The sequence below is a fragment of the Arvicola amphibius genome, chromosome 1 (assembly GCF_903992535.2).
Source record: "Arvicola amphibius chromosome 1, mArvAmp1.2, whole genome shotgun sequence".
Taxonomy (NCBI): domain Eukaryota; kingdom Metazoa; phylum Chordata; class Mammalia; order Rodentia; family Cricetidae; genus Arvicola; species Arvicola amphibius.
This window is the reverse complement of record NC_052047.1, coordinates 145,020,309-145,037,641: the sequence shown is the minus strand read 5'-3', so window position 1 is coordinate 145,037,641 and position 17,333 is coordinate 145,020,309. Positions and strand designations below refer to the sequence as shown.

General features: G+C 41.3%; 1 protein-coding gene across 2 annotated transcripts in view; it reads right to left on the bottom strand.

Moving 5' to 3' along the window:
* The window catches only part of Kcnq1 (potassium voltage-gated channel subfamily Q member 1), a 321,067-nt gene that overhangs the window by 164,260 nt on the left and 139,474 nt on the right, over nt 1-17,333 (bottom strand). For both annotated transcript variants that reach the window (XM_038335391.1, XM_038335401.1), the window contains exon 11: nt 2,222-2,342. In XM_038335391.1, the coding sequence (XP_038191319.1) occupies nt 2,222-2,342 (121 nt within the window). The remainder of the gene's footprint in view (nt 1-2,221; nt 2,343-17,333) is intronic.

Sequence of the window (17,333 nt, the reverse complement as noted above, 5' to 3'; positions counted from 1 at the left end):
GTCTTGGAAAGGCCAGTAGTCCTGAAAGCACATAGGGTTCTAGGACCCATACAATCATGCCTGTGAGGATCATCTTTGCTAGGACTTCCAGCAAGGATGGCACTTGACTTCTGAATATGTGGGTGTCCATAACCTCATCCCTGACCCTCAACTTTGCTTTGACCAGATCGTATCTTTTTGGAGAAGCCCCTGCCTTAGGTCTTTTAACTTAGTACCACCATGGGCTCCTTTCATACCTTCCCACCTTCTCAGATTGTGGCTTTTGTATTTGGTGTGTTCCTGGGTGGGGACTTGACTGGGTCAAGACTTTCCATCTCCTACTCAGAGAGACTCCAGGAGTGCAGACCTGAGAAGAGCTCTGGTACCTGGATAGATGGTGACACAGTAGCCAGGAAAGAGTCACATATCAGGCTCTGTTTCCTCAGAGGAGAGATAGAAAATGGACTAGTACTCCGAGCAGTGTTGTCTTACTGGCTTAGGTCTGTGTCTGGAGCAGATGGGCAATGTCTGGCTCCAGGAGCTTTGAGTGTCCTCATACCAGCACAGGTGACCTTTTGCCCACAAAGGGGTGATTGATTGTAGGGCAGCTATGGGTTGAACTATGAGCATGTATCTCCAGTTTTCCACCCTCCTGTGAGACCCCACTGGTGTTTTCCTTCAGGCGCTTCACAGTGGCCAGGAACTGCGAGGCATGTTTGTCTATCTGGATGGATAGTTTGTCGAGAGCCCTGTACTCTCTTGGTGCAACTGCTTTAGTGTCTGGAGGCTACTCCATGGCCATAAGAATAAAATGAAATGGGCACCAACAAGAGCTGAGTGATTAGGAGTGTAAGAAGGCCGAGTGGCCTCTCCAGGCTTAGGCAGTTCTCTGGGGCCTATTATGGTTGCCATGGTGCTATTTACTGTCCCTACTCCTAAGCAGGCACTGTCATATGGCATATAACACCAACCACCAGACACCAGTGTTTACACTTTGAGTTCTCTAGTACCCTGAACTTAATTTATTGAGAGCCTTAACCACATTGTATGCTATTGCTCTACCCATAGACACCAGCTCACACCTTTGTTCCTCCCTGTTAATACAGCCAGCCAGTAAGACTATTTTAGGAAGGAGAATGACTCCTGATTCTCAATAACTTGATATCTCTTTTTGAACCCATGAACACTCTCTACATCTTAAAAACGAGACATTGGTAACCTCCCTTTGAGTTTGGGTAGCCTGGGAAGATAGGGGCCATGGCTTGTTTGATCATAATCATCCCTTTTGACAAGGCTGCCTTCCCCCCAGGGTGGCCTCAGCTTAGCTATCTGGTTACTTAAGAAACCCTCATCACCAGTTTCTTCAGTCACTGCAAACCTAAGCTCGTACCAGGAAGACAGCAAAGGCAAGAAATCTAGACATAGGCCAGAAGCAGCATGACCAAGCGCACAAGGCTAAGGACATGAATTTCAGTAGAAAGAATGAAAGAGTCCCAGTATGTAAATCCCACAAGTATGGCACTAACACCTTGATACAAGGACACTTTTCCAGGAGAGTACCCAGTGGTGCAGTGGCCAGAAGGTGTCCAAGTGACCTGCCTCCACCACATGGCTGGCTCGACTGGGCTTGGTGGGGACATTTGAGTCACATGTTGCAGAGAAATCAGACCATGGCTGGATTCTGGGGATTGGCCTGGTGATGCCGTGTTGGGGGCCCCAACAGGGGAGAGGATGGGCATGTGTCCCAGGCCAGCTGTGCCTCAGGGGAAGGCCAACTGGAAGGCGTGGAAAATCAGCCATTTCCTCCACCTGAAGGAGCCCCTGAGGACAGTAGCAGCAACTGGCAGACATCATCCGGCATCTGCCCCATGGCTCTGGCCAAAGTTCCATGGGGAAATTCAAAAAAACAAAGTTGACTCTTTTGAAGGAGCGGTGGAGGGGGGGACAGGGGAGAGAAAAACTATTTTCTCAGACTCTCAAAAGCATGAAAACAAGTGGAAAATGATCAGTCTGGTTTTCCATAAGTCAAAACAAGAGGATCATATTTCTAGATTTGGTGGGAAAGCCCCTGCTCTCCTCTCCTGCCCAAGCCCTGAGGCCAAACCCAGCAGCCAGTGGCCTATTCTTAAGGATAGGCAGTAAGTTCTGGGTACTAGGTGAACGTAGCAAGTGGGATAAGCTTTACCCTATGCCAGGCAGTTCCCATTAGCCTCAGCCTCTGTGAGCAAAAATGGATACTCACTGTGACACATGGGTGATGGGGGTCAGCAGTGTCTCTCCTTCCAGGTCCAGGTCCTCAGCAAAGCTGTTTGTTCTCAAGAAGTGGGGTGTGCTTACTTCCAGCAGTGTAGGGCTCTTCCTTACTGTGGAGAAGGTATGAGAACAGCTCATTAGGCGTCAGTAGAAACTTGATCATGAAGGGGCACCAGAGCTGGACAGAAATGCCCACCTCAACCTGTTATTGCTATGGGATAAACCTGTGCACTCCTAATGTCAGGTGAAGAATGGAGACTAAGCTTAGACGTTTCAGTCTCACCCATCAGGTTTACACTGAGTGGCGTAGAATAGGTGAATCTGTGTGCAGATTGGTCCCCAGATACCTGAGACCTCAACATCTCTGACTGAGTGATAAAGGCAGGTACTTTATCAGTGGCAGCTGCCCTGGCACTGAGCTCCAGAACTGAGGACCTGCCCTATCAGGTTCTGGACCTCTCACTAGCTTCACACAAAACATTTGTGTCAAGAACAAATAGAAGCACTGACTGCTATTATTGTGATGTTTACACACATGACACTAACAGATCAATGGGCCAAGCAAGAAGGAGTGAGTGCTAGTACCTCTGCCTGTCAGGAATCACAAACTGAACTCCTAGCTCTGGCCGTGATGGTGTATTAACCAGGTCTTTGAGGGAGGCCCCCAAATTGTCCCAATAGCTGACTTCATATAGCTCAGGGGACTGATCCAGACCAGTCTTCACGGCTGTTCCAGCTTACTAGTGTTTGCTTTCAACTCACTTTTCATTTAAAGTGTTTGATGTAGAGTAATTGAGTACTTCTAACAAGTGGAATAATGCAAGATTCATAGTGGTCCTCAATTATCGTGTCACCTGCCAGGCAGATCCTTGGCTCCTGTCTTTATTCATCCCAATAGCACATATGTGATGCTATACACCTGAATGAACCTCTGCTCTTGTCATCTTTTCTAACTGTTCAGAACAATTAGGTATGCAATTACGCAGCTATGCATCTAATGGTCATTTGGTAGCATAATAGCCCATAGTTTAGACCTCCCACAATTTACTTACCCATCCTATATTTTATGGACACTCAGTCTCATAGTTTTATGCCAGTCAGACAGTGATGCACTGTCCATCTTTACTGTTAAAAGCGAGATGGTGTGTCTTTGGTATTAATAAGTGTTTTGGGGCTGTTCTTCTATTAAGCTGTAGCAATTTTTTCTTCCCCTTCAACTTTCCTATTCTTTGCATGGCCCATTAAGCATGGCTAAAAACTGAGGTTTTCTCATTTTAAAAATTATTATATATTTGAGAATTTTATATATTTTGATCATAGTCACCCCATCTCTTCCCAGATCCATCCTCATCTACCTCCCAGCCCCCCAACTTTGTATCCTCTTGTTTTAAGATTTAATAACCCAACAACTTCAGTTTTTGCTGCTCATATACTTCTGGGTATGGGACTATCCACTGGGGTGTGGTTGCTCTGCCAGGAGTCAGAACCGTAAAGAAATACTGACTATCCTTCCCCAGAAGCCATTAACTTGATAAGCCCCTAGCTTATCAAGAACCTTGTGGGATTCATGAACCTCTTCCCACTTAATGATAGAATGTTGACTGGCTTGATCTTGTGTAGACAAGCCCGCAGCTGTTCTGTCATGTCCAGAAGTCAGTTTTGCTACAGTTCTCCTCTTTAGTCTTCCCATCCCCTTTTTAATTCCACAATGTCCTGGCCTTGGGGAGGGGGAGGTTTTCTCATTTTTCACCTTCACTTACTGCTTTCTGGCTCGTTTGGGATTCTTCTTGCAGAATTGCCTGTTTATACTATTTGCTTGGCATTCATTTAAAAGGAGCTTTTAATTCATTAGAGATAATAACCTTATGTTACATAAAGCACAAATATCTTTCTTAGTCTATATTTGGTCTTTTAATACTAGGTTGTTTTATCATAGAGACTGTCTTGTTTTTTTACAGTGATACTTTTACTTTACGAAATGAGTTTCCCACATCTAATACAGCAGTCTTTTACATTTATTTCCAATATAAACATACAAATGTGGGCATACATCTGTATGTATGTATAAATTTTAACACAGTTAGCATTTATACCTAATGCAAGGGATGTTTAGTGGTCATAAAATGGTAATTCAAGACTATGTGTAGTTTTACTTTTTAAAAATCTGAAATATAACATAAAACTAAAGAAATTTTTTGAGAAAACATAAAATTCTCGATTTGAAAGTGAATTGAGATATAACACCAAAAACTTAATCTGAAAAAGGAAAAATTCATCATAATTAGAAATAAATGAATTATTGTTACAACAAGTGCATTTTGCCAAGCAGTAAAAGAAGCAAGGAGTAACAACAGGGTTTACAACTGTTAAAACCCTTTGCTTTGTGAAGACAATGAGACCAATCACAGATATGCTGCACATCACTTACTCAGTCAAGGACTTGTGCTCAGAGCATTAGAAAGAAGAAAGCTCATGATTTGACAACAATGAAGCAAACAAGCCATCTTAAAAAGTAGATTAGAGGGGCTGGAGAGATGGCTCAGTGGTTAAGAGCACTGATTGCCCTTTCAGAGGACCCGGGTTCAGTTCCCAGCACCTACATGGCTGTTCACACGTGTATTTAATGCGAGATCTGACACCCTCACCCTCATACATGCAGGCGAAACACTGATGCACATTAAAGTAAATAGATTATTTTTAAATTTGAATTACAAATAAGTGTGTGAAATTGTGCTCAGCCAAAGCCCATTATATTTATGGAAATTCCTATTCATGTAGAAACTCACCTATTCCATTTCAATTACAATGAGATAACACTGAAAATTATTATGATCGTGGAAAAAAACCATAAAATCAAAAATAGTATAACAACAAGCAGCCAAAGGAAGCAAAACAACTACAGTCCTCATGTTCTTCCGGTGGGAATGCAAAGAGGCAGAGCTGTTCTGAAGAACAAGCTTCATAGTCTCTTATAGACATATATATAGCTTATGACCGAAGTGCATGGAACATTTATGTTCACAAAAATTTGTACATGAATATATATATATATATATATATATATATATGCAACTTCACCTCTAATTGCAGAAAACAAGTAACAACCAAAGGTGTCTTTTCAACAGCATTTTAAATGGATAAACAAATTATATATCTGTTCTACTTTGCAATGGGATAATAATATTCAGCAGTAAAACAAGATGGAGTGAGGAGTCCTACAACATCATAGACAAATCTCAAGTGCATTTTGCTGAGCAGTAAAAGAAGCAAGGTGTAACAGGATGTAAACTACGTGATTCAGTTTCTAAGACATTCTTGGAAAAGCAAAACTTCATGGGCTGTGAAACAATTCAGTTTCTGTTAGTGTCCTGGGAGAAAGGAGTACTTAATTTTTTATTAAGAATTTTTTAAACATAATCTTTTCTCATTTTACACAGCTAGCTCTCTTTCCACTCCCTCTCCACCCTTCCCCCCCCCCCCCCAATCCCCTTCATCCACTCTTCAGAAAGGGTAAGGCCTCCCATGGGGAATCAACGAAGTCTGACACTTCACTTCAAGAGTACTTTAAAAGGCTCCAATCCAGAACATTTTTAGGAGAAGAAACTTCTCTGTATAATATTTAAAACATTGTGAAAAATCCATAGGACTATACAACTTTCAAGTAAATATTCCTGTATACAAATGGGGGAAAAAAATCAACCAGAATATTGGAGGTCCCCAGGACAGAAAGTACACCATGATGAGTGGATTCTTACGTTGCAAATATATTACACAGCATTGAAGATAGGGGAAAGGAGTTGACCTGTTGATTTTAAAAAGAATGTTTGGTTTGGCCACTAAACAACTAAAAAAAAAAAAAAAAAAAAACAAAACCCACTCTCATAAACACAATATTCTTGTAGTAAGTTTGTTTCATGTAGGTGAAATCAAGGGTTAAACAAACCAGTAACTATACTAGAAAATGAGAGCTGGGAACAAGTAAGGATGAACTGTTCGGTCAGAAACAGTATAAACTCAAGGTTAGCTGCATATAGAGACATACAGCGAAACATGGATGTAGATAGACTTCAGTTATGAACTTACATTTCCTAGTTCTACCTGCTGAAAGGAGATGTCAGTAGTTACTCTTTCACACCAAGGAACACATTCAGTGTCCAGATCGTATCTTCTAACACTGTTACTATTCCAGTGAAAGCAAATGTTTCTCTTTAAAGGGATGGACACTTCTGGGGCTAACAGGAAAACTACAAAACAAACCTGAAACAAAAGCATATCAAAAGGGCTCATATACCCTTAGCCAAAGCTAGAAAAAATTGAACAACAATACTCGATTATACCTGAAAAGACACAGGTTGCCAAGTCTATACTTATAAGTAATTGAAAAATAAATGAAGATCCTTCTTACAGAATGATTCCCATAAGTATAGAAGGAATGAGTTAACTAGGAGTATACCATAGAAATTCTTGCTTCAAGAAAAATCCATGGATGAATGCTAAAATTAGTAGGTGAAATCTTAAGTAAAACATCAAAGTCCCCCCTCCCCATATTTTTTCCCCAGTGACATTGATTGAATCCAGGGCTTTGTGCATGTTAGACAAGTATTCTGCCACTAAGCTACATCCTCAGTCCTCAAATAAATTTTAATTGCTTTAGTGATTTTAACGCATTCACAGAGTCTCTGATACTTTCCTGCAAGAGACAGACTAAAATTCCTCATTCCCTGAATGCTGTAGACCTGGTGAATTGCTCTTAATGACTAGGTATAATAAAGAAGCAGTAGGTTAGTTACAGTGAGTTACTTACCCATATAGTCAAGGTTAACACTGCTAGCAATAGATCATGTTATGTTGATGAATGAAAAGAAAAGCACCTTGCCTTAATGACATCCACCAAACCTATAAACATATTCTAATATTGGGAAAATATCAGACACACCCAGAGTAGCAATGATATAGGATGAGTATTCTTCAAAAGCAGCAAGGCCAATAAGTTGCAGGCCATAGGATACTAAGGACTTGATGAATAATTGTAATGGTTAGTTTCTTGGAGTGTAAAGTAGTTAAACTGGGAAAATGACAACATTACAGTCCAATAGTGTTGTATTTTTTTTTTTTAGTTTTCAACAATGTAAAATGGTTATAAGGTTCTGCAGTGAGAGGTATATGGTAAAACTATTTTTGCTTCTACAAGTATATGTAATATATATGCAAATAACACACACAACTTAAAAGTGAAAAGACGCATAATGATAGAGAAGAATCTTAAATATATAAAGATAGATTAAAAACCATGGAGAAAAGCACAAAACCTTAAGCAGAGACACTGATGACAAACAGAAAACTGCCTTCATTTTATTGACAAATATACTCGATCCTGAAACAATTCTTCCTAAATCTTAATGAAAACTAAGATTTGCGTGTGAACACCTTGATAAGCTGGTCCTAAAATTTATTTGGAAGTATATGAGACCAGGAAAAATAGTGTTCTTTAAAAAAGTGTCTAATTTGCCTACCAAACACAAGTAGTTCTTAACAGTGGTTATTAATACAGTGTGGTTCAAGGACAGACTAACAGGCTATTAGGACAGAGCTAGATGTCAGAAAATAGCCCCTACACATGGACACTTGCAGTGTATTAAAGACAACCTATATATCTTGAGATGGCCTTTTCAATAAAACATTCAAGGGCAACTGGAAATGCACATGGGAAAAACACTAAATTGGATCTGTAATTTTCTCACACCATACATCAAAAATTCATTCTTGGCATTCCAGGGGATTATGACAAGCAAAGCTAGAAGGTCCATATGACTGAATATAGAAGAATATCTTCATGGCCTTGGGGTAAGGATAATTAAGAAGCACCAATCAAAAAGGAAAATCCCAATTTTATTACAGAGTCAAAACTTAAATATCTAAATACATGTTAAATAGTAAAAAAGAATCAAAATAGTAAAACCTAAAAGCTTGAGCAAATCAGTAAGAAAAATAGCCAAACCTGGGGCTGCAGTTCAGTAATCCCAGCTACTTGGGAAGCTGAGGCAGAAGGACCCGTAAGACCTTAATAGGCAACAATGTGTCGGGAACACACTCAAAGAGTAGTGCTCTATCTCAAAGAGTGAAAAGGGGGCTAGAGACAACTCAGTGGCAGAGTGCTTTCCTATTGTGCATGAGACCTTGGTTAAAACCCTAACACTGAAAAAAACTGATCTAACTAAAAATAAGCAAGACATCCTTTCACCCCAGAAAAAAATAAAAACCATGAGAGAAGAATCCAAAAGTCTGATGAGCTTATGGAAAGGTGTTGTGCCTGACTAGCAATCAGGGAAATGTAAATAAACTCAGGAGCTCATGGCCCATGGGGGCCAGAGGCAGACTTCCAGCAGGAAACTACACAGACATTACTTAGTCATAGCTGGGAGAAGGGCTCAAGTGAAGGGCTCTGTGCCCGTGACATCCTCAGAGAGACCAGGGAAAGACCGGTAAACCTTGAGGAATGTGTGCACATGAAGAGGCCCACAGGTCTGGGACTTGGTGGGAGTGTGTTACCCTTCCCATTTTAGAGACTCAGGGCTGAGATTCAAGTACACTGGGTTATATTATATACTTGTCAAGTCATAGCTAAAACTTCATCCAGGATTCAAATGTTCTTTTGGAAAAAAGGAAAGAAAAAAGAGCACAAATACATATTTCAATGCTTGCATCATTTGTATATAGAAGAAAGGAGCAACAGAGAGGTGACTGGAAGAGAGGGCTGTGTTCTACACTCCCAGAATGACAAGTGCCATCTCCAAGCCTTAGCACCCGGGTGAGCCCCTCAACCCTTGAGAAAGGCTCAGTCCTGGTATTAGAAAATGAAAATGTGCCCATCAGTTGGCTGTCCAGAGCGGGTGGGGCCTGCACCTGCCAGAGAGGAATGTGGACTCTTTGGTTTAATCCTGGGACCGGTTCATGGGGCCCCTGCAGTGAGGGTCAGAGGGGCTCAGCACAGTTGTTTTTCCAAGTCAAAAGGAAAGACTGTTGTAGACTAGGCATGTTTCAGTGACTGTGAGGGTGCCTCCCCTTCCATGAGGAAACAGTAATCAAGACTGCCACCCCCTCCCCATTGGATCTGTACTCAGAACCAGATCAGACATCTTAAAGATTCTGGAAGGAAGTTGGTAGGGCAGGAATTCAAATTACAGACATTTGTGCTGCTCCTCTTAGGCAGGAGCTTGGGGGAAGTATTGTCCTCTAAGAATCCCCCATGGGTCACCCCCATCTCTGAGGAACACAGTTTGTCTTTTATAAAGATATGGAAAAATAGCCCTACTGTAACTGCAGAGCACACGGTGAGACCACAGTGACTACGCCAAGGATAGTTCACCTAGACACAGATCCTCCATAAAGGATACTGGAATGTCAGGTGTTCTATGCTGAAGCAACCAGTTTCAGAATACCTGGCCCTGGAGGAAAAGTATTGTTTCCAAGTGACAATGAAGTCACATTTTCCTAAAATGGTCCCAGTTTTTGATGCTTTCATTCTTGGCTGCTTCTGTCTTGTCAGAGCCAGAATCTGGACCTAAGTGTGCAGGGCAGAACAAAACAATTTTGTTTTCTAGGAAAATGGGAGGTCTGGAATGGCGAATGTAGCCTCAGGCGTGGCAACTGCCCCAGCTGGGGCTACCCACTGCCAAGTTTCACCCTCTCTCAAGAGAACCAAAACCAGACTCTATGCACCATCTTCCTTCTCAGCCAAAGGGCCCACTCATTAGGGTGATTTGCATTTTACTTAAGCATAGGAAAAAAAAACTGGAAGGAAATAGATCAGAATGTGACATGTTTGCCTGTGGATTAAAGGACTTCAAATGATTTTCATTTCCTTATAGTATGTATATTTTCTGCTTTGAATGTATGATACATCTAGAAGTCATAAAAACATTAGTTTGTACAAGCCTCCTTTATTTGCCTTGTACTCATCATCTTGGGGTGAACACAAAGTGTCAGAGTGTCCCTTCTCACCCACCTTCCCCTAACTGTCTTTAAGATGCCCAGCAGAGCCAATGACACAGCGCTCTTTCTTCCTAAATTCGCTAAAGTCTTCAGTTTCCTAGCTTCATTTCCCCCTGCATTGAACTCCCAGACTTGCCCCTCTGCTCACCAGGTCAGCATTTGAACATTCCAAGTCCAGCTCTCTGTAAGACCGCAGGCCACACTGCTGCCCACTGCCCTCTACTGAGACCTGCTGGTGTCAGTAACTTCACCCAGCTGCTCACCCCTGCCCTCCTCCTTCTAACTGATTATAATCCTGCCTAATCTCCCAGATGTAACCCAAACCGCCTTCTTGTACAAGCTTCCCAAGGCTCTGGAGATCGCCCCCCTCAATTGCTGTGGGGCTTATGTGTGCCTGGCCCTTAGCACAGGAACCTTGCTTTCTTCCTTCCCCATGTCACCTCCGGTGCCTGGCACAGGCAAGTCCCCTGAGCCAGCCCATTCCAATGGAATAAACAAGCTGCCTATGTTCTCCCCTAGAAGAGCCCCCCTTTTCTATCCCCCTCAATCAATTTCCCCGTCTTGGTGGATTTGCCAGAGCCCTGTGGATCCTGCACCATGAAGGAAAAAGCCTTCCCTAGGGCATCTGGACAGCTGCAGTCAGGCTCTGCGTGACATTGCTGAGCTGTAGCTCCACAGCCTATGCCAGCTGCCCATGCCCTGCTCACAGATCCTGAGCCAGACCAGCCCCACCACCACCTGTGTCTCCACTCAGAGGCGAGAAGTAAGAGACAAGGACAGAACGTGTAGAAGCCATTCCCACAACAGCTGCCAGGAACAAGACGAGAAGTTCAGTGTAAATGTATATTCACAGCTGGTACCCAGTTCCGCTTAGGAAAATACCTTGCTTGAGTGGACACCTGTTGTTTTTGCATACCCTGCAACCAGGCCTGGCTTCTGGAAATACCTCACTGAATAATCCTTCGAGGGGTCCTCATTTACAGCTCCCCAGTATGTAAGGGTCAGGAATCCACCAGCTCTTTGCAGAGGGGGCATTGTGGCTGGACCCAAAGCTTCAGAGACATAGTTGTGCCTATGAGGCTGTCTTGTGCTGGGTTTGGAAGCAACAAGAGCCTATCCCGAGCCTGTGGCAGGAATCACTGGAAAAGAGCCTGCGACTTCTTTCTCCTGGTTGCTATAAGTTGGTGGTCATCTTACACTCATTGGAAAGGATACAGATGTATATAGCTATGCATGCATCTAGTTGTGCATTTATCTATGGGCAGAGAGTGAGGGGAAGAGAACAAAAAGGGGACAGGGTAAAAGGAGAAAGAGAAAGATTATCACTGAAGTAGGTCCAGCTGTGTCCGGAACAGCTGGGTTCAGATTTGTGAGCCAGAAAAGTGTCCCAGTGTCCCACTTGTTATCTAGATTGAATTGGGGTCTGTCATTTGTTTTTAAGAACCTTCAGGAGTACATAAGTTAGGGATAGGATATGAGCCTTAGGAGATAGGTCTGGGGGTAAGACTAGGCTACAACTCCCCCCCCCAAAAAAACAAACAAATAAACAAACAAACAAAAAACCCAGTAAACACCCCCTGAGACAGCCTCGTTAGACTTTGCAGGGTGGAGGATAGGGAGGAAGAAGGTTAGCTAGAAAAATCTGGCCTGAGGCCCTGACTTCAGCTCTTCACTGGCCAGGAACCTCTGGGAAAGGGGCTTCTTCCAGCTGCTCACTTTCTACTGTTATAATACAAACACCTTCAGAGAGGATCTTTCCATATCCTGTGCAAGTGAGTATCTTTGGCACATTATGGAACATGTACTTTGTATTCAAGCAAAGATTGCTGGATACATTGACTTGAAACGGACAGTGGCATGATAGTTGAAGATGACCTGTGGAGTCCCAAGACATCTTAGGAACAATGCTTGGCTTTATATAACTTCAGATCTGGTTCATAGTACTGGAGACTGTTTCCTGAATGCCTTTTCTCTCAATGGAGATAACAGGCCTAACACATAAATCTCAGAATAAATGGAAATGGTTCTGTGGGCCCACAGGTGGGGTCTGAATAGTAGAGGTGCTAAAGAAGACAGGCAATGAGAGAGCCAGCCCCAAGTGAGCCCAGGAAGCAGAAAGTGAGCAGCACAGCTGCCTACAGAACTAAAGCAGTGCACACAGCTTTACATGCTGCAAGAAGTCACTGTCCAGGTCTCTCAAGACACATTTGTGAGGGAAGGTTCCAGGCAGCAAGAGCAGCCCCAGGAAACTTTAATATACAATGGAATCTGGGTTAAGCACTATCTTCTCCAAAAGTTGAGCTCACAGGACATTCCCCAGAAACCTCTGGAGAGGTGGGGAGGAAAGTTTCTGGAGGTCTTTGGATGAAGAAAACAAAAAAGTGGCCTTGATTTTCGAGGAGAAATTACACAGGAAGAAAAAAATGTTTTTAATCTAATTAAGAGCGATCTTTTCACCTTCATCACAACATCACGGAAATGTGCCAGTTCTTAACTTCACACAATAATCAAAGCAATTAAGGAGAAGCCTTGGAAACTGGTGCAGATGTTCTCAGAATGTTTAATGGGGAAATGAGTTGCAGGCCTCATTCTCAGCATCCGGCTCCAGGCCCTGGCTACCAAATCCAGACATCTGCTGGGGCCCCACCCCCAGGCCTGGAGGGTGTGTGCTTGAGAAATACAGGTCCCTTCCCAGGCTGCCTTCAGCGAGGCCAGATCTGGGATCCCAAAGGCTCCCCATGGTTCCTCAAGCCAGAGCCTGGACATAGTCAGAATCACCCCAGAGCTAGGGGAAGCTTAATGTCAAAATTATGTTAACAACTGATGTCAAAAGTAATCAACTCAAACTGACTCCCCCACCCCTCCTGGCTGCAGGAGGACTATGAGCAGAAGAAAGGAGGGTCCCTGGCAGGGGTTAGGGGAGACTTTCTTCTTTGTCTTCCTCAACATGAACACCATGTAAAGATGTGGCAGCACCAGTGCAGTGTGTTTCTGAAGGTCTCAGCTCACCGTTGCCAAACTACACCCAAGAATCAAACTGGTACATCTTTGAGGAATTTCCAAGGATAATCGGAAAACATGTAGAAATTAGGTTGCTGCTTACTGAGGAAATAGCATGTTTCAAAGAGCAGAAAGGCATATGAGTAATGGCAACAGGCTTGAGAATGAAGACCTTGATGTATAGACACAGCTCATTAAATCACATTGGAAGCCCTGGTGTGTGGCACTCACAAAGAACAAAGAAGTAAAGAAAACATCCCTGGTTTTGAGGACACATAGGCAGTATGGGTCCTCACACATGTACTACTTTTAACATTCATGCTGTTTTCATACCAAGGGCTTCTTAATGCAAGAAATACTGTGTTTGACTCCAGAGGCCTGTTTAACTCCATACAGAGTAGTCAAAGGGAATGGAAAGAAATCTCTCACAATACTCCAGCTTAGTATCATTGGTTGAACTTTAAATGAGTATTGTAAGCCAATTTCCAGCTGCTCATTGGAGTGCTTTCTTAGGAAGTGGTGGCACAAGTTGTTTTGAATTATTCTTTGTCCATGAAACTAGTCCAAGAAAGCGTGATAGGAATGGGAGCATTTAAGAATGAAAGTAGTATGATGCACTTTTTATCAAAAGGATTTCAGGGACTGCTATGTAGAGAATATAGCAAAGGGAAAGCCAGGGGGAATTGGGAGGCCAGTGAGAAGTGAAAGGGAACCATCAAAAACAAAACAAACATGGTGGCAATGGTATTCAAGTAGCTATAGAGACCAGGAGTGGGAAAAGCCATATGTGAAAAAGCATAATTTTAAAGACTTTCAGGAAGATTTGAAGAATAACAACATACTACATTTCTGCTTGGACATCAAATCTTTTGACTTATCCCAAAAATTAGAACAAGAAACTCCAACAACAGTAACAACAAAATAAAACCATTTATGATCAGTCCCTTCAATAGTAGGCAGACTACTATAACCTAGAAATTACCCATGAACAGAATCTGCCCAGTGTTGCATGCCTGTGGGTACAAAAGGCAAGAAAAGGTTTAAAGCTGCTCTGTCAGAAGAGTGAGAATGTTAAGTGCTATCAACAAAAATAAGGCGCCCCTCTCCACAGAAATACATTTTTCTATAAACTCAGAATTAATGCCAGTGATTAATTCTAGGAAACAGTCCTTTGATTTGATTTATTTACAGCAACCTCGTGAACATCACAAAAAGAAATAGCCAACTAAAAAGTGGTAGAGGATCAGCAAGATGGCTCAGTGAATAAAGGTGCTTGCTGCCAAGACTGACAAGTTTAGTGCAATCCCCTGGAACCCACATGATGGAAGGAAAGCACAAGCTTCTTCAAAGCAATAGGAACTTGTGACATTTTTGCTTGTTCTTGCATACTCATCTTCCCTCTTCCCACCTGGTTTGGTGGCACTGTTGAAGATGGTAGACTATATGCCAAGTATGGACTATGGTTCTCATTTCTGGAGGGAGCAGAGCGATCCTTGTTCTAAAAAAATTATTTTTTTGTTTCATATTGTTTGGAAGCAGTCTGAACGACTGATGTAAAGTGACCACATTTTTTAACCTTTCAGAATTTACGCAGTATAAATGGTGGACAGTACTTGCAAACACTGTAAGACTTTCAGACCAATTATAAATAATGACTTGGGAAAATTTCAGTGGCTAAAACATACAACAGACCACAGAAAAGTTTCAGAAGACAATGTATAGTGAGTTTTAGTGGACGCTAAGAACATTTAAAGTAAGAGTGTGTGTTAAAGAACTTATGACATGTACAGAGGTACATGCTAAGAAAAGCCCTGAAAACAGTACACGACCTATGCAGATTTCTGTGCTCACCTCAAGCTACAAGTGAAAGCATAAACAAGCATTGTAAATAGTCTGTCTAAATATTGAAGGAATATTCCAATCCATTTAATTTTCAAAAACTGGATAAATCATGTACCCCCTTTCTACCTCTCTGATTCCTTCAAAAAAATCTGCCATAATGAATTGAACATAAATGAAAGGAACAGGTACTTCAAAGACCACACACAACTTAACAAAAAATAATTTAGAAGTCACCTAGAAACAGTTACAGTTTGAAGTATTATAAAAATCTTGAGGCAGTAAAGAATGTAATGTTCACAGTTATCATATAGCATATTGAAAACATACACTTGTAAACAAAAATTGTGGAGTATATAGAGAAACAACAGCAATAAGTAGCCATTTTGCAGAAGGCTGGAAAAAGCACAGGCACTGAACTTAACCAAGAAAATTTCCTTCTCAGGATAGGGAATGGTTTAGCTGGTAAAGGGACTTGTTGCCTAAGCCTGGTGATCTGAATTTGAGATCCAAAACCCACAGAAAGGTGCAAGGAGAGAACTGCACAAAATTATCCCCTAATCTACAAATGGGCATACACACATCCTCACTTATAACAAAATAGAAATAGTCTAGTCAGACAGTGGTGACACACGCCTTCAATCCCAGCACTTGGAAGGAAGAGGCAGGTAAATCTCTGTGAGTTTGAGGCCAGCCTGGTCTACAAGAACTAGTTCCAGGACAGGCTCCAAAGCTACAGAGAAGCTCTGATTCAAAAAACAAAAACAAAACAAAAGAAATAGTCTAAAGTATGCTGAAAGATAAAAAGAAAACAGTAAACAAAACAGAACATAGAATATGAAGAATGAAATATAAATTAGAAAATGGAATTAAACAAATTCTGGAACTGAAAAGTATTAACAGAGAACACCAAGCAGGATAAGTGCCAAAAAGTCATCTAAGCATATCATCTACAGCAAGTCAAACCTAGAAGAACATCGTACCATAAAGTAGCAATATTACAGACTACATCCAACCTTTCCTCAGAAACCATGGAAGCAAGAAAAGTGGAATAAAAAAAAAAAAACCCCACTCATCTATCATTCTGTACTCTGGAATTGTCCTTCAAAGGTGAAGGAGAAATAATCAGATAAACAGAAGTTGAGTAAAGATATGGCCAGTTACCCTCTTTGTAAGAAATGTTGAAACCCACTCATCTATCATTCTGTACTCTGGAATTGTCCTTCAAAGGTGAAGGAGAAATAATCAGATAAACAGAAGTTGAGTAAAGATATGGCCAGTTACCCTCTTTGTAAGAAATGTTGAAGTCTTAGAAGGAATATAGTTGGGAAACATACCTAAATAAAGAAAAAAAAAACATCAAAGGTAAGTGAATGTAAAGTATTACTTTTTATTTTAAAACTGTCATATCAGGTAAGATTTTGTTTAAAACAACCAACAATGTATTATAATGGTTATGTATACTTAAATAAGTGCAGTGAATGTCAACAGTGATTTTAACTATGGTTATATATTATTTCAGGTCATACTATGTGTGCATTGGTATAGTATTATTTGAAAGTGGGCTTAGATTAGTTGAAAACGGATCCAAAATCCAGAGAAATCAAGCAAAACATGCAGTTCAAGCAGTATTCCAAGGAGAGGGGGGGAGGAGAGAAGGGAAATATTAAATGCTCAAACTCTAAAAGAACTATAGAAATAACAGCTTTCAATAGTTTTGTAGATAATAATCCTAGTTTTAAAAGCTTTTCACAAAGCATGTATAGAAAAACTAGTTTGTATTCACAAGAATCTCAGTAGTCTCTTGGGTTTATGGTACCAGAATCTCACATATATCATCATCTTTACAGTAGATTTCAGATTGGGAAATTTGTTTTACATAGTCATTGATATTCAATAAGTATCTTTCCTGCAATTTGTGGCAGTACTAGTAAAGTGTTTTGCAATTGAGCTGTATCCAAGACAGATATTCTACCTTTCTAATTGCACAAGGTCTAATGCTGTCACACTTTAAAGATCTATATTAAATACAGTGTAATTCTTTACTTTTAGGTGTTACCTAAAGAAAGTAAAAGTGGTTTTTGAGCAGGCTAAAATCAGCCAAACAACAACAACAACAAAGACATTTGCTATCAAGCCATCAGCTATTCCTACTGTTTCTACTGATAGGAAAATGAAAATATCTCAAGGGTGGGGAAGAATGAAAAAGGGATTGGGGTAGGACAAGGAGGGAAGAGATGCTACATCTTTTGTTTGGGAGAGAGAGATAT